The 22,251-nt window shown below is 43.5% G+C and overlaps 1 protein-coding gene across 1 annotated transcript in view; it reads right to left on the bottom strand.

Annotated features, from left to right (window-relative positions):
• The window catches only part of cct7 (chaperonin containing TCP1, subunit 7 (eta)), a 23,966-nt gene extending 3,226 nt beyond the window's left edge, over positions 1 to 20,740 (bottom strand). The window contains exons 1-10 of the mRNA XM_059650650.1: positions 20,633 to 20,740; positions 17,602 to 17,755; positions 15,630 to 15,736; positions 15,030 to 15,155; positions 12,635 to 12,687; positions 10,931 to 11,102; positions 8,920 to 9,084; positions 6,827 to 7,015; positions 5,512 to 5,609; positions 4,394 to 4,526 (exon numbers count right to left, since the gene is read on the bottom strand). Of these exons, the coding sequence (XP_059506633.1) occupies positions 4,394 to 4,526; positions 5,512 to 5,609; positions 6,827 to 7,015; positions 8,920 to 9,084; positions 10,931 to 11,102; positions 12,635 to 12,687; positions 15,030 to 15,155; positions 15,630 to 15,736; positions 17,602 to 17,755; positions 20,633 to 20,638 (1,203 nt within the window). The 5' untranslated portion in view covers positions 20,639 to 20,740. The remainder of the gene's footprint in view (positions 1 to 4,393; positions 4,527 to 5,511; positions 5,610 to 6,826; positions 7,016 to 8,919; positions 9,085 to 10,930; positions 11,103 to 12,634; positions 12,688 to 15,029; positions 15,156 to 15,629; positions 15,737 to 17,601; positions 17,756 to 20,632) is intronic.
• Between the last annotated feature and the right edge of the window lie 1,511 nt (positions 20,741 to 22,251).

Raw genomic sequence — 22,251 nt, 5'->3', positions numbered from 1 at the left:
GTGGTCCTATTCACTGCAGAATAAACATACTGCTCCTTCAAGTTCCTTCTGTGTCAGAAAAAAAACACAGCCTCTAGAGCCCATCCTGCCATGAAATACATTAATGGCTGATCAACTCCATTTTCTGCCATATTCCCAAACTGGTAATTCTGCTATAACATGTTTCATTGACGCGAATTGGCTGTAATGCGATTGATGAATAGTGGATGCTGCAATAATGCAAACTTTCTGCCATACAGGTATATTTTCTATAGCGATTTCCCTATAATGCAATTTTCTATAGTGTGATTTTCTATAGCATGAGGTCACCTAAGAATGCATCTGTTGCATAATAGCAGACCTACTTGTATCCCTTTTTACCGAAAAACCTGTCAATTCATCTCAGTCCTGCATATCAATCAATCAGCATAGAATCCCTACAGTGTGGAAACAGGCCCTTCGGCCCAACAAGTCCACACCAGCCATCAGAGCATTTCCCCAAAACCCATTCCCCTATAATCCACCTAGTGTACACATCCCTGAACACTGCAGGCAATTTAGCATGGCCAATCCACCTTGTCTGCACATCTTTGGACTGTGGGAGGAAACCGGTGCATTCGGAGGAAACCCACGCAGACAAGGGGAGAATGTGCAAACTCCACACACACAGTCACCCGAGGGTGGAATCGAACCCAGGTCCCTGGTGCTGTGAGGCGGCAGTGCTAACCATTGAGCCAAACATACTCAGACTGAGCTATTTCAGCTCTGGGATACCAAAGATTCACAAACCTCTGAGTTGAGAAATGGTTTCTCAGCTCAGTTCTAAATGTGTGACCTGTTACCCTATGACTGTGTCCCCTGGTTCTAGAGTTGCCATCCAGGAAATTATCCATTCCGTTTTCTCACAGAACCACACTTCATCCTAGGAATCATTAGTGAGCTTTTGTGGTTTTCTTGAGGCAAATATGCTTTTTCCTCAGGGAATTGACACATCTTTGGAACTGAACTACACGTCAAATAATATTTTGAAGGTGATATAAGGACAGATAGACTAGGAATGTACACACAAATATTTGAAGGTGGCAGTAAACGTGGAGCTGGAAAAACACAACCAGTCATACAGCATCCAAGGAGCACGAAAGTTAACGTTCCTCGTATACGGTCTGATTGGCTGTGTTTTTCCAGCTCCACACAGACTCTAGCTTCCAGCATCTACAGTCCTTACCATCTTCTCAGGGTATGTGAAGGTGGCAGCTCAGAACACTATTTCAAGAAGGTACTGGATTCATGGCTTTATCAGCAGAGGCATGGAAGACAAAAGCAAGTACTTTATGCTAAATCTTTCTGAAACAAATGCTCAGGCCCTGGCTGAGATACTGAGTCAATTCTGAGCACCACATTTCAACAAGAATGTCAAGGCCTTTACAGAGAAAATTTAACAGATGAGGTAGCTGCAGAGAAACTGGGTGATTTAGGCTGTTCACCCTCAGGGAGGAATAGGATCCTTGTAGTCAGACTCTGATTGACTGGCATAGATACAATGGGCTGAATGCCCTCCTTCTGTGCTGCAAAGGTCTATGAATTTATTAATTATCTAGACTTGGGTGGGCAGGGCAAAATTTGCAGTTGACACAGAACTCAAGAGTACATATAGTGAGCTTTGGAAAAGATAGTGGTAGACTTCAAAAGGACATGGACTCATGGAATGGGCAAACACAGGGCAAATATTACAGAGAAGTGGAGGTGAAAAATTTAAGTTGATAAACAGAAACAATTGTCACGACAATGTCACAATTATTAAAGGGAATGCAGTAACCGTGACTTTGGACTTGGTGTGCGCATTTTGTTGAAGATGATAATTTGGTAAATGGAGGTAAGTGGTTGAAAAGGTATATGAGATCCTGGGCTTATGAGTAAGGATTAAAATACAAAAGCAAGGAAGTGAACCTCACACGCAACTAAAATTGTGTCTCTAATTTGGGACACAGTGCTTTCAGAAGAATACGAAAGCACAGAACAGGTTTACAAGGAAAATCCCAGGGATGAGATGTTTTAGTTACTTAGGTAGATTGGCGAAAAGTTATTCTCTTTAAAAATGGTTGAGAAGATATTGGACAGGAATGGCCAAAATCACGAGGGATCTAGACAGAGTAGGCAGATACAAGTGCCAGTAGTGGAACAGTTAATGACTAGAGGACAGTGACTTCAGGTGAATGGTAAAAAAATAAAACTATGGAGGAAAACCATGTAACACAACAAGTGTTTTGGGTTTGGTATTTACTGCCTGTAAATATGGTGGAACAGATACAAGTGGGGTTTACAAAAGAGGTCTGGAGAAAAGTCTGAAGTGAAAACATTTGCAAGGTGTAGGGCTTGCTGAGTTCCAGAGGAGCAGCATATACTCAAGGTCAGAGATAGTAAGAGCTGCCGATGCTTGAGTCTGAGATAACATAGTGTGCAGCTGGAGGAACACAGGCAGTTTGGGCAGCATCAGAGGAGCAGGAAAGCTAATGGTTCAGGTCTGGATGCTTCTTCAGAAATGGAGGAGGGGGGAAAGGGGGCTCTGAAATAAATAGAGGCGGGGGGGGTTTGGGCAGGGAAAGGTAGGTGGGATGGTGATAGCAGGTAGGTAATGGTGGGGACTTGTCAGTGAGGTGGGAGCATCGGATAGGTGGGAGAGAAGACGGACAGGTCAATGAGATGGGGATGAGAGGGGAGGCTCGTCTTGGAATGAGGTCAAGGGTGGGGAGAGTTTGAAGCTAGTACAGTCCACATTGAGACCACTGGGTTGTTGGATTCCAAGGCAGAATGAGGTGCTGTTCCTCCAGTTTCCGCGTGGCGTCATTGTGACACTGGAGGAGGCCCATGATGGACAGGTCATCCAGGGAGTGGGAGGGGGAGTTGAAGTGGTTCGCGACTGGAAGGTGTTATCGTTTGTCGCGAACCGAGCGCAGGTGCTCTACAAAGCGGTCTCCGAGCCTCCGAATGGTCTCGCCAATGTAGAAGAGGCCACATCGTCAACAGCAGATACAATAGACCACATTAGCGGATGTGCACGTGAACATCTGTTTGATGCGGAAGGTTATTTTGGGGCCTGGGATGGAGGTGAGGGGGGAAAATGTAGGGCAGGCGTAGCACCTCTTCGGTTGCAGAGAAAGATGCTGGGGCTAGCAGGCAGTGTGGTGCAGACGAGCGAGTCGCAGACAGCGGTCCCTCCAGAAGGCAGATATGGGTGGGGAGAGAAATATATCCTTGGTAGTGGGGTCAGATTACAGGTGGCGGAGAATGATGCATTGAATCCAGAGGTTAGCAGGGTGATGTGTGAGCACAAAGGGGAATTCTGTCTTTGTCTTTTTTGCGGGGAGGGGGTGTGAGAGCTGAGATGCAGTCGAGGGCATTTTCGATCACTGAGTGGGGTGGGGGGGAATTAGCAGTCCTTGAAATGAGGGCATCTGGGATGTTTGGAAATGGAACACCTCATTTTGGAAGCAGATGTGGCAGTGACAGAGGTGGAGGAATTGGGAGTAGGGCATCACATTGTTGCAGGAAGGTAGGTGAGAGGAGATGTAGTCTCAGTAGCTGTGGGAGTCCGGTGAACTTGAAATAGTTATCGGTTTCCAGGTGGTCACAAGAGATGAAGACAGAGAAGTCCAAAAAAGAGAGGTATCAGAGATGGTCCACGTGAACTTGAGGGTGGGGTGCAAGGTGGTAGTAAAGTTGATGAACTTTACTACTCAAGGTCAAATGTTCTTTTTTGCATTGGAACCATTCTACGATTCCAAAAGAAAACTGGATATATATTTGGAAGGGAAAAAGATTACAACACCATACAGTCTGAGAGAGAACAGCAACAGAACGAATCAAAAAGCTGGCAATGACATGATAGGCTGAATCGCTTTCAATTGTGCCACAGCATCCTATGGCTGCATTTCAGCACGTGAAAGTAGAAGCATTCAGAGAAGGAGACAGTGGGCTCACAGAGAGAAGAACTTTTAGCTTGGTTACCTGAGCTGAATTCAAAATTAAACTGTATGCGTCAATCTTTACTACACTCTCAATTCAGAATGTTTCCACGTGGGCACATACCAAACGTGGAATTAAACTAAAGTGAGTTTATTCTCAGCAGTTTTAGAGGAACTTACCATCGGGTTATCTTGACCCCTCACAGCTAAACATGTGCTGGCACAGTGCACACATACGCTGCAGGCACAAAACACTGTAGCCGATCAGTCAGGTACAGTGTCACGTCATGGCTGCTAGAGCTGGACCAGAGACATCATTCATCTGCCTACTATGCATTTTGCTGCTTCATCAATCCTGTATGAAATCTGTGGGATTCTTGAAACGCTGACTGAATTTATCAGGCCTCAATTGCTCACCTCCAAAATCCCCACACAGCTCTTTACGTTCTTACCTTGATGGCTCGTCTAACAATCATTATTGCATCATGAAGGGAACGCTCAGTTTCTTCCATAAACTGCTCTGAACCCCCTCGAAGAATGATCGTACAGGTCTTGGCCTTGGGACACCCAGTGAAGAAGTTGTATCTGGACAGTGGGTAAAAGAATATGTACAATTCAACTGCCAACTCAATGAACAGGAACTGTCACTGTCTGAAAGATTCAAGAATACTTTTAACAAATCTGGCCTGAAGTCATACAAGTGAGAAATACTCAGACTGGTGAAGAAAGATCAAACAGCAGTATGGGCTTTGTGCTTTTGACCCACATCAACCCCTGAAAGATTTCCTAATGCTTCATCAGTATAGTACCAGCGATCACAGTTTAAAGGATACTGGATAGGCCATTTAGAATTAAGTTGAGGTGAAATTATTCACCCAGAGAGTGGTAAGCCTGTGGAATTCTCTGCCACAGAAAGCAGCTGAATTCAAAACACTGCATGCTTTCAAGATGGAGATAGATATAGTTCTTAGGTCTAAAAGGATTTGAAGAGAAAGGTGGTACCAGGGTGTTTTATTATTATTCATTCATGGGATGTGGGCGTCACTGACTACAGCAACATTTACTGCCCACAACTAATTGTCCAGAGGGTAGTTAAGAGTCAAGCACATTGTTGTAAAATCTAGAAAAACTTGGTGATGTTCTACTAGAGAGACATACAAAGATGATCAGAGGATTAGATAGCGTGGGCAGTGAGAGTCTTTTTCCGAGGATGATGACTTCAGCTTGTATAAGGGGGCATAGCTACAAATTGAGGGGTGATAGATTTAATACAGATGTCAGAGGCAGGTTCTTTACTCAGAGAGTGGTAAAGGCGTGGAACGCCCTGCCTGCCAATGTAGTTAACTCAGCCACATTAGGGGCATTTAAACAGTCCTTGGATAAGCATATGGATAATGATGGGATAGTGTAGGGGGAAGGGCTTAGATTAGTTCACAGGTCGGCGCAACATCGAGGGCTGAAGGACCTGTTCTGCGCTGTATTGTTCTATGTTCTATGTACTAAAGATCACTCAATGGGCTTAATATCACCAAGAGAAGATTCCAGGCTATATGCAACGTAACACTTGTACCTTTCACTTCCAACCTGGGCTTCCTCAAAGAGTGTGCACTGTCCCAACACGTCACCTGTCAAGGCATTAACACTGGTCTGAATGGAACCACCACAGGCCTAAAGAACAAGAAAGGCAAATGTATAAAAAAGTGTACACAAAGAATGAACCTGCACCTGTTCCATTAACATTAGTAAATATCATACAACAATTCTCAACCTGCAAGCCTCCTGGATTTTCTTTTCATAGAAGCCCTAGCATGTGGAAACAGGCCCTTCAGCCCAACAAGTCCACACCGCCCCTCCGAACAGCATCGCACCCAGACCATTCCCCTAATTACCTACGTCTAACCCACCTAACCTCTACGGGCAATTTAGCATGACCAATCCACCTACCCTGCACATTTCTGGACTGTGCGAGGAAACCATCACAGACACGGGGAGAATGTGAAAACTCCACACAGTCACCCGAGGGTGGAATCGAACCTGGGTCCTTGGTGCTGTGAGGCAGCAGTGCTAACCACTGAGCTCTAAACGTACACGGATGTCCACATGTAGCCTACATTGGTTTCCTGGTCTGCACTGTTAAATGTCAACAGTCGGTAGCCTTTCTGGCTTACCGCAGCCATTGTTCTTCAGGCTGAGTGGTGTGACGAATGGGAGACAACCTGCCACTAACCGGTCCCAGACTATTTTATTATTTCCTGTTGATTCAATGATGTTAGCTTAGGTACGGCTCTGATACTATTAATAGTCAATCAACCAACTGATCTTGATGCCTGGATTCATGATAATAGGGGTGGCGTTCTGAATGGCTGCTGATACCTATGAAGAAAAGGTTCAGCCACTGGCTTCTTAACAAGAAGGTTGAAGTGGAAAATTTACGTAGAGTACTTGAAAACCATCTACCTTACATAACACCCAACAATTCTGCATTTATTCTGCGCCTACAATTGACTTTTTGTAGAGAAGAAATTATATCAGCACAGTACATTCTTCTAATTAGCTCCTGCGTGTATTCAATGAAAAGCTATCAATGAACATTATTTCTGGTGATAGACTGCTCCTATTATATTGTCGCTGAATAAAGACATCTTGCTGGAGCTTTTCAAAAAACTGAAAAGCCTTGGCAAAATGCATCTTTTCTCAGCAATACTCATGTTCTATACTACCAAATGACTATTGTGTTAGAGAGGGCAGATTTCTTCTCGGCTGTAAGTCTGTCAGCGAGCTTGATCACTAACGAGACTAACACATCACAGCATCAGACATATTACCAGTTAGCAGTTCTTGCAACACAGATCTATTTGGTCATTAGACGATGCAAGTTCACTGACCATCATAGTTCGTTTGAGATCCTCTTCTGGGACCCTGCCAGCACAGAACATGTCTCTGTCTGCAAAATACTGTGTTGCCACATCTCCAATTGGAAGCTTAGACAGAACAACCTTGGCCCCGGAGAGGTGGATTTTCTCAAGTTTATCATAAAGGATATTCCACTCTGCATCAACAATAGCCTGATAGTCCTAGAAACAAAAGGAGATCAATGTATTTAATGGCAAGTGTATATTAACAGTAGAGCCAGTCAGTACAATGCCGTATCCTGGGGAAATGGGTTAACACACTGTTCCATTATTGTTAAGTCCAAATACAGCTAAGTTAAAGCTGCAAGATCTCTGTTCTTAGTTACATCCCTGAAAACATTCTTAACCCATCAATAAATATAGATTAACCATTTCAAATCCAAGTTCAGTCACTTGGAACTGGGCTCCTATGTAAATGGAGTATTAGCAAAGCTTAACAAGCCACTTCTAACAAATAAATAATTTTGTGAAGGAATGACAGTGGGGTTGTTGAAAGGAACACTCCTTTCCTCCATACTCAGACAGTCCCTACAAGGAAGTGTGGCACTTTTCCATTCCTCAACAGCCATTATGAGCTTTCTGAAAGATTGCCAACTGACAGTGAATAAGGGATTGTAGTGTTGTGAGCCTGTGTCCAATAGAATCTGAACTTGTAACTACATCAGTCCCCTAAATCCAGATGACTTCCACAATAAGCACGGGAAGAATTCTTTCATCATGTCAGCCCAGACATGATATGAATCCAGCTTCCCAGTGTGAAACTAAGGGTCAAGCAACTTGAGGAAACAAGTACCTTGCAACTTCTAGACTTTTAGATTGACGTTGAGTGGGATCAATAGAGATAAAGCCTGATAACAGAACTGTGGAGAAGCAAGTTAACTGACGTGGTTGCGTTTCTCATTCACATGTAGCTGTTAACCCTGTACACATCACACCATACACACTAGTTAACACGGAAATAACATGCAAACTGTGCAGTGCATGGGGTTTCAAAAAAAGCTTCTGAGACACAGTCAACTTTCAAAGTGTGATAATGTTTGAAAAAGCTGTAGAGCAGTGAGCAAGTAGATCCTAGTTACTGGGGTTATCTCGAACTGTACTACCCTGCACTGAAGGGTTTGGGAAATAGTAATGCCTGACAATAGTGACAGTGAGGAAAACGACTGGACACGGTCAATATACTAAGCAGCCTACTACAGTGGCAACACATCTGCCACTAACACACAGTGGCAGCAGTGCGCACCCTTTACAAGAGGCAATTCTGCAACTCACCAAGGCTCTTTTGACAGCATCTTTCAAGGCGAGAAGGTCAAGGGCAGCAGATGCACAGGAACACGACCACCAATTGCAAGTTCTTCTCCTGGCCATATCCCATCCCAACTTGGACCTTTAATCACTGTTTCTTCACTGTCACTGTATCAAAATCCTGGAACACCCTCCCCAACAGCACTATGGCTGTACTTCCACCTTTAAAGAATGCAGTGATTCAAGAAGGAAGCTCACCCCACCTTCTCCAAGACAATCAGTGGAGGACGAAATGGGCTTGCCAGGGAGGTCCACATCGCATAAATATATTTAAGAACTCACTCAGGCACCTTCATCACAAAGATACAGAAATGTACATTGTGTTTCTCTGGGGTTTTTTTCAGGTGGGAAGAAGTCAAGACTGGTTGGATCACTCAAACTGACATACTACTTGATTATATAAGAACCAATGGCTGAATGTCACTCAAGGATACGAGCTATTCTACAATTCCAATTTCCGATGACCAATTTCAAATCCTTTCTCAGACCGAGAAACCATCTTCTTGTTGTCAGAGGTACTAACATCTCTCCAATGTTGCCATAGATCATTAATTCTCCACCATATCTTGACAGTGACTCAAAGAAGGGTTCACGTTAGTCAGCATAATCAGTTAGTCTGTAAGAAAAATTCACTAAGTATTAAATATGAGTGACTAAACTGGTCAGGACTCCCTGGCAATGCTATACCAGCTCACACTAAAATTAAAACCAATGCTAGTACATTAATTAACATGAACCGTGCTGTCTTTGAGTGTACTAACCTCAACATTGTTCACCCGAATCTCAGCATTATCCTTCTCAGCTTTGAGCTCTAGCTCCACATTCAGAAGTGCAATTTTAGGCTTCTCATACTTCTTGGGTTGCATTTCAAATCCAGCATAAGAGAATGTTTTCTTAAAGGCAACACCAGCTATCAGTTGAGATTCCTATGAACAAAACCAAACATATGTAAGAAGAGACACAAAAATTCACTGAGAACTGGCAATCCTTAAAAAAGTAACTTTCAGATGTAATTTCTGTGGAACATTTGTAAAAGACTGAGGTGAGAAAATAGCTGATATATTCTCTTGCACTATTTGTACACAGGTTGACAGTTTCCAATGTCACAATGCATCACTATGTCACACTCACTAAGACAAGCATAGATCCAAATAATAACTTCTACATGTCAACTATTTAATGCACCAATGGAGAAAAAGTTTATTAAGCAAAAAGGTCAATGTATAGAATGTAAAATTCCTAAGTCACTGGCTCCAGCGCATGCTATGCATGTCCCAACAGTATGGATCCTGATAATCTCTGATAAGGTGTCCCAAAAACTTCCACTTGATAGATGCTATGTAAATATACAGAGTTATTCATAACTAAACAGCAGTGACAAATATTATTGTCATCTCTCTTCAAATAATTGTGTCCAGAAGAAAAGTATTGGGTCCTTATACCAGCAAGCTACTAGCAGGGAGAGAAAAGGGCAGAAGTGTCTGGCAGTGTGTGGGCTTAGAGAATAGGGTACAAACAAAGTTTCTGGCAGCGTGAGAGCTGTTGATGAGAACATGGACAGGGTCTCTGGCAGTGTGTGGGGTTAGTGAATAGAGAATGAGCACAGTCTCTAGCAGGGTGAAAGTTAGTTAATAGAGGACAGACAGGGTCTCTAGAAGTGTATGAGCTGGTGAACAGAGAACAGACAAGGTCTCTGGCAGCTTGAGGAGTTAATGAATACAGAACAGACAGGATCTCTGGTAGTGCATGAGTTGTTGAAGAGACAAGGGGTAGGGTCTGACAGTATTGGTATTTGGTGAGAGAATTGATGATAGTCATGCAGTTGATGTGTATATGGACCTTCGAGAGAGACTGGCAACTACGATAAAACAAAATCTTCAGAAATATAAACACTAAAAAGGCAGTAAGCGGAGCAGAGAGACCATTCAGGGCCCAAAGAAGAGGAGGGTGAATAATAGATTTTAAATGAATATTTTGAATCTGCCTTGAAAAAAGATGCTGATCAAGCCTGAGGCAGATCTGTAAGAAGATCCTCCAATCTGCACCCGGCATACACCTACTCCCCACACCTCCCTTCCCTACACTGGGTGGGCAATGATCATGTACCTGGGCCTGAACTGCAGTCAGAAAGTGAGGGGCAGCTTCTTCATATTGGGGGAAGAGGGGCTACCACTTCACTTATCTTGTTTGATACATACTTTGAGAAACATACATATATACGCTACTGCAAGAGGATTTAAGTTCAGAAACAGGGATGTCTTACTGCACTAATGTTTAGGCTCCAGGGAAAAGATAGGGTGAAGCACTAGGTGAAGTGCTGCTTCTCACAGTAAGCCAATAGCGTCCTAAGCTGTGACCATTTATGAATCTGCAGACATTTGGTAAAGTACCAAAGGCTTGTAACTCATAATTAGAGGGACAATGCCAACATTTAGGACTGTAAAGCAATAAATACATTGGCATTCTATGGGTTTGGTACCAAGGCTGTTATTTTGAATTGCGTGGCAATGGGTTTACAATACTGTCAAGGCAGTTAAACTGCAGGAAACAAAAACAATTAAAGACTTCAGGACAACGGTGAAACGGGCAAGATGGGTAAAACCTAATGCAGAGATATGCAAGTGATATAATAAACAATTTTATTTGAGGGGAAACATTTAAGAAAGCTTATGTATGGCTGTGTAAAATTCTAATTTTTCTTCAGTAAAGATAAATAATTAAAACTGAATGTATTCACAGTCAACACCAGGATTAATGTCATCAAACACCAACCTCCAGACCTCCACCTTGAACTTTCTTCATCCCAATCATTTTCAGTGGAAGGAGGTCATCCAGCATCATGACTGCGTCTACCACCATCTTGGAGAAGAAACCTTTCTGAAGGGCAATCAGTTTGGAGCTGAGAGCAGTAGCGGCGCATTTCTCAAAAAGCTCTCTTTGATGTCTGTTAGAGTGGGTTGAAATAAAATAAATTTTAAAGTAAAGGACCAACATTAAAACTATTAAGACAAGTTCATCCTCCATCCGCATCCATGCTTATAATGGAATTACAAAGCAGTCCACCCGATTCCTGGCACATCCCTCCTCCACTGGTGCATATGTGCTGCAGCACAATGACACTCTCCACCACCAATGGATTGTCAGTGAGCAATCTCAGTAAGCAATGCAGCAACACTCCAAGGCTTCTTCAACACTGCCTCCCAAATCCACGACCTCTACCACCAAGGTGAAAAAGAACAAACCTTCATAGAGACATAATCACCTCCAAGTCAAAACACCATCCTGACTTGTAACAGAAATAAGCACTCCGTAACAATCCCACAATTCCTACCAAACAATGTTGAAGCACAGTGATAGTGGGAACTGCAGATGCTGGAGAATGCAAGATAACAAAGTGTGGAGCTGGATGAACACAGCAGGCCAAGCAGCATCTCAGGAGCAAAAAAAGCACCCTCTCTGATCAAGGGTCTAGGCCCGAAACGTCAGCTTTTGTGCTCTTGAGGTACTACTTGGCCTGCTGTGTTCATCCAGCTCCACACTTTGTTATAATGTTGAAGCACATTTACCAATGCAACAACGCAAAAGCAGTGTTCTGCACTTGCGCTTGCAAGATGTGTGGTACGATGAGAGGTGACTGAGCAGTGGACCAGAGTATTGCCAAGGGACCAAAATTCTGAAAGGGACAGGAGGAAGAACGAGCTTGGTGGTAGCAGCACTTTGGAGGGTTGAAGGGGAGGTGACAGCCTAGTAGTAATGTCGTTGGACTGTTAACCCAGAGATCCAGGTAATACTCTGGGGCAGATGATGGAAGTTGAATTCAATAAAAGGAATCTTGAATTAAGAGTCTAACGATGACTATAAATCCACTGATGATCATTGGGAAAAATCCATCATGTTTCACTAATGCCCTTTAGGGAAGGAAACTGCCATCCTCACCTGGTTTGGCCTACATATGATTCTGATATCAATGTTGTTGACTTTTGACTGCCCTCTGGGCAATTAGGGATGGGTAATAAATGCTGGCTTGTGAATGAATAAAGAGGAAATGGGAGTGGCTGGTGAAAGAATAAGGTAAGGCCAATCTTAACATGGTAAGAGGGCTAAGTGAAGGGGTGGAAGGATATAATGCAAAATGGGATGGGCAGGATGGAGGGTCCTGTTGACCACAACGAAAAGCATCATTTGAAGGGTTCCAAAGAAGTCATACTGAGCTTGAAATGTTAACTGCGTCTCTCAACAAGTGCTGCCAGACCCCAGAATTTCAGATTTTATTTCAGATTTCCAGCATCCACAGTAGTTTGCTTTAATATAACAACAAACCCTCAATTCAGATACAAAAAGAAAGAAGTTTCAGAAGCATCAATATCAAAGATGCCATAAGACAATGGAAGGGATCCCTACTCAAAACAGGGCGAGACAATGCTTAATTCAGATAGCCACGCAAAACAGGGGACTGATAGTAAATGTTATACTTACTCCTTGCTGTCCTTCTTCACAGTTACAGCAATGGCTTTGATCTTTTCCAAGGCCTATTCCCAAAAAGAAAAATCAGAATCAACACATGGACGAAGGCAGAGCAGCGGACGTGGTATACACGGATCTACATAAGGTGTTTGATAAGGTTCCCCATGGTAGGCTCATGCACAAGGTAAGGAGGTATGGGATGGGGGAAATGTGGCAGATTGGATTCAGAACTGGCTGACCCTTAGAAGACAGAGGGTGGTAGTGGACAGAAAATATTCAACATGGCGCTCAGTTATGAGTGGTATACCACAAGATCCTGGGTCCTCTTCTATTTGTGATTTTTGTAAATGATTTAGATGAATTTTAACCCTGAAAAGTGAGAGGCAATTCATTTTGGAAGGACAAACTTGAAAGCAGAATATAGAGTTAATGGAAAGATTCTTGGCAGTGTGGAGGAGCAGAGAGATCTTGGGGTTCATGTTCACAGTTTACTGAAAGCTGCCACCCAGGTGGATAGAGTTGTTAAGAAGGTGTATGGTGTGTTAGCTTTCATTTATAAAGGGATCAAGTTGTGCTCCAGCTATACAAAAGCCTGGTTCGGCCACATCTGGAGTATTGTGTCCAGTTCTGGTCGCCTCATTACAGGAAAGATGTGGAAGCATTGGAAAAGGTGCAGAGGAGATTTATGAGGGTGTTGCCTGAATGGAGGGAAGGTCTTATGAGAAAAGGTTGAGAGAACTAGGGCTTTTCTCTTTAGAATGACCAAGGATGAGAGGTGATTTGATAGAGATGTACAAAATGATCAGAGATATAGAGTAGACAGCCGGAGACTTTTTCCTAGGGTGGAGGTAGCTATTACAAGGGGGCATAGTTTTAAAGTGGGCGGAGATAGATACAGGGGAGACGTCAGAGGTAGGTTCTTAACTCAGAGAGTGGTCAGGGCATGGAATGCATTGCCCGAGCAGGTAGTGGAGTCGGCCTCATTGGGGCATTTAAGTGGCTATTATATAGGCCTTTGGAATATAGTATAAGGTAGGGGTGGAGGTTAGACAGACCTTAGGATTAGGGTATAAATTTGGCACCACATTGTGGGCCGAAGGGCCTGTACTGTGCTATTCTGTTCTTTGTTCTATTTAAGAACATGAATCAAACAACAGTGAATCCTCTCCTGTATCTACAGCAATTTGTGGAAAGCACAACAAAGATGTTAGACAAATGCAAATTATTGTAATAAATCATTCCAAGGCATTTCACAGAAATGTAATTATATAAAAACAGAATAGGAGATGCTGGGAAAGTTGGTGTACTGTCTGGTCAAAATTGAACTTTTAATGGATTTCCTAAAGGATTCAAATTGGAGAGGTAGACAGACATATGGGAGGAAATTTCAGAGCTTAGCACCCACCAGCTCAGATAAGGTCAGCTGTAATACAGCAAAGGAAATGATGCGGGACAGGAAAAGGGAAGAAATGCATAAAAAGATTGAAGAAACGTAGAGTTGCTAAAGTTTGTCAGGTAGAGATAAAGAGGGTATGCCAAGAAGGGATCAGAAGTTTTTACATTTGATATTCCTCGATCAGGAGCTAGTGATTAAATATTTATTAAATACAAATTTCACCCTGTGTAATGCTAGGATTTGAACCAGTCTCCCCAGAATATTAACCTGGGATTCTGGATTACTAGTACAATGACACTACCACTATGCCACTGCTGCCCTGAACATAATTCCAAACCCATAACAAGATGGATTCAAACTGATTCTAACTCAGGCAAACTTTATCAGAGATTGTAAGAATTGCTGATGCTGGAGTCAGAGATAACAGAGTGTGGAGTTGAAAGGACACAGTAGGCCAGACAGTATCAGAGGAACAGTATCGGGACATTGGATGCCTTCAAGACAGAGATCGACAAATTCTTGATCTCACGAGGAATCAAGGGTTACAGGGAGAGTGCAGGGAAGTGGAGTTGAAATGCCCATCAGCCATGATTTAAATGGCGGAGTGGACTTGATGGGCCGAATGGCCTTACTTCCATTCCTATGTCTTAACAGGAAAGTTGACTTTTGGGTTCTGACCCGAAATGTCAACTTTCCTGTTGTGTTTCTCAAGCTCCACACTGTGTTACCGCAGGCAAACTTTTGCTTACTGTTTTATGTATTTTATCACAAAATATCAATGGAAAAGATTAAAGAGAGACAAGATGACATAAAGCAATAAACTGAGTGCCTAACAGGGATTACTTTCCTGGAAACAATATTAACGCATAAAAAATCCTCAGGCTACTAAAGACAGGAGATCTAAGCAGTTTCAATATTGTCTTCACATGGGCATTAATATCCCCTGTTAAGATCCCCATGGGCATCTATTAAATCATAGCACAGCCAACAATAATACAAGTACCAAATTACCAGCTCTGTAGCTCTACGGAAGGATCGGATGATAGTCTGGGGGTGAAGCCCCTCTTCCACATAGGGTTTGATCTGTCTCAGAAATTCTGCGGCTAGTAGGATAACAGATGTAGTCCCATCTCCCACCTAGATAAACACAGACATATCAACAAATTAATGCTTTACACATCTAAATTTCACTCTTATGACCATTAATAGCTTTAGTTAATTTAAAAGGAGCTGAAGGCAGTCTTGTTACTGCTGCACCATTGTAAGATGTAATTCCCCATTTCATTCAGATCTGCTGTCCCACAGTGTGACATCCCGTCCCAGAGCGTGAAAGGAGGGTGTCCAGCCCACCGCCCCAGAACGTGAAAGGAGTGTGTGGTCCTCTGTCCCACAATGTGAAAGGAGTGTGCGTAACCCTCTGTCCCAGATAGGGACCCACTGAGAGTGGAAGGAGAGTGTGTGTTATGCACCTTTTTCGATTTAGAAATGAATGATCTACTGATTTGCTTTCATTTATCTGTCCCAGATTGTCACAGGACTACTTGACCTGTGTAGGGGCTGGGGTTTTTTTTAAAAAAGGAGACAAAATTAATAGACACTCATTCAACTTACCTCAGCATCTTGTGATTTTGCAATGTCTACAAGGGTTTTTGCAGCTGGATGAACAACATCGAGAAGCTTCAATATAGTGGCTCCATCATTTGAAACAGTAGCTTTCCCTAAAATAAATACACGCCACACATTTAACAGGTGAAATTCTTCTGACTGTCCAATATGTGCCATTCAGTGCACATTACATTCAATTTATACATTAGCTTATGCTTGATTAGATGGGCTGTACAGGAGACACCACTGATATCAGCACCCCACTCTATACTGGAGGGACTGAACCAGTTTGCATTCCTGATTGAATCTGAGGACTGCTGCATACTCAGTGTATTGAGTTCACTTGGCAATGGCATTTTATCCAGTCGTGATAATTCTCATGGCCAAACAGTGGGCAAAACTGGGCTAGATGGGTACAGTTAGTACTTCGCTTGCCTCAAAAAAAATGCTGAGATATCAAGGTGTAGAGCTGGATGAACACAGCAGGCCGAGCAGCATCAGAGGAGCAGGAAGGCTGACGTTTCAGATCTAGACCCTTCTTCAGAAAATCATTTTCTGAAGAAGGGTCTAGGCCTGAAACATCAGCCTACCTGCTCTCTGATGCTACTTGGCCTGCTGTGTTCATCCAGCTCTACACCTTGGTATCTCAGATTCTCCAGCATCTGCAGTTCCTACTATCTCTGAAACAAAAAAACTGCTGGTTTGGTACAATCTTTAGGATTGAAGTCTTTGGAATGGGAAGCCTACATACCTGGTATTTCATACCCGGTAACTCACATACCATATTTTTCATTTATGATAGGCAGAATGTAGTTTTGGTTCAGTAGCAAAATTCACGACTCATTTTACTAATACATTGTATTAGTGTGGACAGCTAGCTCCACCTGTTGCTCAAACCTTTTGAGATACCTTAACCTTCTAGAGTAATCTTAGGTAAACTGAGCACTTTTTCAAATCAAAGATAACAGCCCTAGGCCTGATCATGAGTTTGCACGATGTACAGTGAGAAGTGATCTGTTGGCGGAAACCATTAACCTACAGAATTGCTTTGATGCACCCTGTAATGTACCCTATTTCAGCAGTAAGTATGCAATGTGATCAAATAATTTGGGCCCTATTTACAAGCATGTTTCCAAAGCCAATCTTACATCCTGACGAACTGTAGAAATCCCAACATGTATACTGAGTAATGAAGGAAGGTTTAAGACAGATAGCAGCAAAAAACTCTCCCCAATTTCTCAATAAATCAAGATATAAATAGTAAGGTAAATGACTCCATGACAGCAATCAGGAGAAACTTAACATCCTTGAGAATTCTCATGTTTAATTACCGAAGAACTCAGGTAGCAACAGGAATAGATTGCTCAACCCCTCATGTCTATTCTTCCATTCCATGAAAACAGAACATAGAACATTACAGCACAGTACTAGCCCTTCGGCCTTCGATGTTGTGCCGACCTGTCATACCAATCTCAAGCCCATCTAACCTACACCATTCCATGTATGTCCATATGCTTATCCAATGACGGCTTAAATGTACCTAAAGTTGGCGAATCTACTACCGTTGCAGGCAAAGCGTTCCATTCCCTTACTACTCTCTGAGTAAAGAAACTACCTCCGACATCTGTCCTGTATCTTTCACCCCTCAATTTAAAGCTATGCCCCCTCGTGCTCGCCATCACCATCCTAGGAAAAAGGCTCTCCCTATCCAACCCCCTGATTATTTTATATGTTTCAATTAAGTCACCTCTCAACCTTCTTCTCTCTAATGAAAACAGCCTCAAGTCCCTCAGCCTTTCCTCATAAGACCTTCCCTCCATACCAGGCAACATCCTAGTAAATCTCCTCTGCACCCTTTCCGAAGCTTCCACATCCTTCTTATAATGTGGTGACCAGAACTGTACGCAATACTGATGTTCTAACTCCATACACAGTGGAGAAGATAGAAACATTGGGACAAAGGGCCCATTATCCCTACCTCTATCATCCACAATGAGCTTGTCCATCCCACGTGGCCCAAGTGTGGTACGAACGGCCTCAGCAATAACCTGGCAGGCATTAATGTTGCTGACCAGCTGTGGAATCCCTTGGGAAGTGTCTGTCCCCTCCTTGAGGAGGATAACTGGTGCGGACTGGAAAAGACAAGTAAATCTAGATTGAACCTATTAATATTTGGATACCATGGACTTAATGAGACACCTTGTGAAGTCTAAAGTTTACAATACAAAGGCCACTCAATTTGAAACCAACAGCATAAACTAAGAGATAACAGGAGCTGCATCATGTCAGCCTGCCTATCCTATGCTTGGCCTGCTGTGTTCATCCAGCTCTACACCTTGTTATCTAGCATAAACTAAGAATTGGTATTAGAATTATAGAATTTTCTAAGAAAGGAGGAGACGAAGATACTTCTGCTGGCTTTTGCAAGTGCTATCCATTCTTTCACATTCTTCTGTTCAACCCACTTAAATTTTAATTCAAATATTTATCTATGACTGTTTTAAAAACTAAAACGGTTTCTACTTGCCCAAGGGTTTCATTCTGTCCTGACTGTGTCAAATAATTTCTCAGTTCTGTTAATAACCTTCATCTAAGACTGTGAGAGGGACTGAGTGGATTGGTCCAGGTGGAGATGGGATGGACATAGTGGGTCAAATGGTATCTTCCGAACTGCAAATGATCATATGACTACATTTTGCAGTTTCTATGTGTCTGTAAACTTTGAAAACATGTCCTGTAGATGACAAGATATAGGAGAGCAGAATTAAGTCATTGAGCCCATCAAGTCTGTCCCACCATTTCAGATCATGGCTGACATGCATCTCAACTCCATTCTCCTGCCTTCTTCCAATAACCCTTCATCCCCTTACTAATCAAGAAAACAAAAGGCAGGTAAGCACTCAGACTGGAATTTGAACCTTGGATGTCCCGCATAACAGTGCAATATGAACCCTTAAGTGAGAACCACAGCCCTGAGACATAGAGGATTCTCATTGGTTTAATGAGATTATTTCTCATTGTTCTAAATTTCAGTGAGAGTCCCAAGCTGCTCAAAAGACAATCCCTCTAGAGATCGTGCTTACCTGAACTGTCTCCAACAAAACAATAATTTTCCACAAAAAAAGGGTCCAAAACTGCTGACAGTACTCCAAATGTGGTTTCACCAACACCTAGTAGAGTTGCAGTAAGGCTTCCTGACTCGTACCCCAAGCCCCCTGAAGTTAAGGCCAACATTCCACTGGCGTTCCTGATTTCCTAATGCCCCTGTGTGCTTGTCGTGTCTTATGCATAAATTCCACAAAGTCCCTTTGCGTTGCAGCTTTCTGCAGTATTTCTTCATTTAAACAATACTCTGCTTTTTTGGTCTCTCTTTTGAAGTGATTTTTCTCTCTTTCAGGCTGCTGTACTGTACTTAGTACCAATGAAGACAGATCTTAACAAGTGGATGGGAAAATCTCAAATAAAACATAATAGATTAATAAGCAACAATAAAGGAAGCCTGAAAGTCTTTTCCAAATAATGCAAAGGTGGTCAAAGGAAGGGCGGAGCTCATTACACATTAAAGAGAAGGCAAAGGAAACAGCTGAAGTATTACGTGCTCCTGTCTCTGGGCTGGAACGACAGGGGATATGATAAAAATGTAGAGACGGCACTTTAAAGAAGTAAGACCGAGGTCACTGTGATACCAGTCAAGACACCTGCTTTGTACTGGATGGTGTCATGTTTCTTCAGTGTTGTTGGAGCTGTACCCATCCACGTTAAGTGGAGGATATTCCTTCACATTCCTAGCTTGTAGATGGTTGACAGGCTTTGGGGACTCAGGAGCTGAGTTACTTGCTACACATTTCCAAGCTTCTGGACTGCTCTTATAGCACAAAATTTGTAACTCTGGTCCAGTTCAGTTTCTCATCAATGTTAACCCCAGGGTGTCAACAGCAGGAGATTCAGCAATGATAATGCTGGTGAACATTATAAGTAATTAAATCCAATGTACAGAACATTGTTCACACATTTCCTCGATTACAACATTCAGAGTGGGCACACTGCAGAATGGCCAGAACAATACAAGGTTTAGGGGACTTAAGTTTGAGTCACTGGACTTGAGACATTAACTCTGCATTGTCTCAACATATGCTGAGAAATTTGCTGAGTTTCTCTAGCAGTTTCTGTCTTTGTTTGTTTCAGATCATTTGAAACGTAAGCCTTGATGAGAGAATGGCTAAAACTTTGGCAGACCTCACTTTTCTGCAAATGCAAGTTCTGGTTCCCATCAATTTATAGGTTTAACCAACAGCAAAGATGGCATTCAAGAAATAAGTCTTGTTCAAGACACTGGGACAACTTCTCATTTCTTGGAACACTGTCTGTGGGATCTTTTTGCAAGTAGACAGAGGGCAGGCCTCCTGGCATCCCATCTGCCAGCCCCATTCTGGGCGTATTCATCTGATTATGGGAACTCGTGTGATTTGCAAGTGTTCCAGAGATTAAAATCTGAATGGGGTGAAAAAAGATACACCAGGAAGTTTCCATGAAGTTCAGGGCCATGCTGGCATTTGGAGGGGTGACAGAGGTTGAGCTGGGCAGCGCAGACCAGTGTCATCCAACCTCCAACCAAAATGAGCTGTCTCAGGTGGGGCCCACCAACGGGCTCAGGGTGCCTGACCCCTTTAAGAGACACCGGGATTGCTCATCCTCGGTGCCCCCATCCCGGTTCCCGGTTTAATGAGCCCGCGGGCGGCGGTGGTATCAGTATCTCGCCTCCCACCCCCCGACACATACATTAAATCTCCCTGGCACCCACAGCCACTACTACCACCGGGCCAAGGCCCAGCTGCACCCCTCTCTCCTACCCCGGATACGGGATAAAACACTGAATCCCGCGCTAATACAGCCTTCCTCGCTCAGACCCGACCATCCTCTGCCTATCCGGTGCCCCCTTACACCGATAGAACCATCCCGAGCAGACGGATGGCAACGGATTGCACAACGCACTCTCCACCCTCACGTACCATCATCTTGAAGCCTTCTCCGAGAACCACCGCCGCCAGAACCTTCCAGCAACAGGACACGCTCTCCGCGCACTGACGTCACACGCACGGCGCCATCGCCATGGCAACAATTGACGCCTTGGTGCCAGCAACAAAGATGGAGTCTTGATACTGGCAAATGGGGATCTGTACAAGGCGGGGGTTGGGGGAAGTCAAATAGGGATCTGTACACTGCGGGATAAATAGGGATCTATACACTGAGGGGTAAATAGGGATCTGTACACTGGGGCAATAGGGATCTGTACACTGAGGGGTAAATAGGGATCTGTACACTGAGGGGTAAATAGGGATCTATACACTGAGGGGTAAATAGGGATCTGTACACAGAGGGGTAAATAGGGATCTGTACACTGGGGCAATAGGGATCTGTACACTGGGGGATAAATAGGGATCTGTACACAGAGGGGTAAATAGGGATCTGTACACTGAGGGGTAAATAGGGATCTGTGCACAGAGGGGTAAATAGGGATCTGTTCGCTGGGGTGTAAATAGGGATCTGTACACAGAGGGGTAAATAGGGATCTGTACACTGAGGGGTAAATAGGGATCTGTTCGCTGGGGTGTAAATAGGGATCTGTACACTGAGGGGTAAATAGGGATCTGTTCGCTGGGGCAATAGGGATCTGTACACTGGGGTGTAAATAGGGATCTGTACACTGAGGGGTAAATAGGGATCTGTTCGCTGGGGTGTAAATAGGGATCTGTACACTGAGGGGTAAATAGGGATCTGTACACTGGGGTGTAAATAGGGATCTGTACACTGAGGGGTAAATAGGGATCTGTTCGCTGGGGTGTAAATAGGGATCTGTACACAGAGGGGTAAATAGGGATCTGTTCGCTGGGGTGTAAATAGGGATCTGTACACTGAGGGGTAAATAGGGATCTGTTCGCTGGGGTGTAAATAGGGATCTGTTCGCTGGGGTGTAAATAGGGATCTGTACACAGAGGGGTAAATAGGGATCTGTTCGCTGGGGTGTAAATAGGGATCTGTTCGCTGGGGTGTAAATAGGGATCTGTACACTGAGGGGTAAATAGGGATCTGTACACTGGGGTGTAAATAGGGATCTGTACACTGAGGGGTAAATAGGGATCTATACACTGAGGGGTAAATAGGGATCTGTTCTCTGGGGTGTAAATAGGGATCTGTACACAGAGGGGTAAATAGGGATCTGTTCGCTGGGGTGTAAATAGGGATCTGTACACAGAGGGGTAAATAGGGATCTGTTTGCTGGGGTGTAAATAGGGATCTGTACACTGAGGGGTAAATAGGGATCTGTACACTGAGGGATAAATAGGGATCTGTTCGCTGGGGTGTAAATAGGGATCTGTACACAGAGGGGTAAATAGGGATCTGTTCGCTGGGGTGTAAATAGGGATCTGTACACAGAGGGGTAAATAGGGATCTGTTCGCTGGGGTGTAAATAGGGATCTGTACACTGAGGGGTAAATAGGGATCTGTGCACTGGGGTGTAAATAGGGATCTGTACACTGGGGGGTAAATAGGGATCTATACACTGAGGGGTAAATAGGGATCTGTTCGCTGGGGTGTAAATAGGGATCTGTACACAGAGGGGTAAATA

This window comes from Stegostoma tigrinum, chromosome 1, assembly GCF_030684315.1.
Source record: "Stegostoma tigrinum isolate sSteTig4 chromosome 1, sSteTig4.hap1, whole genome shotgun sequence".
In the NCBI taxonomy this organism is placed as follows: domain Eukaryota; kingdom Metazoa; phylum Chordata; class Chondrichthyes; order Orectolobiformes; family Stegostomatidae; genus Stegostoma; species Stegostoma tigrinum.
Note: the sequence above shows the minus strand (reverse complement) of the source record. Positions and strands in the feature narration are given on the sequence as shown.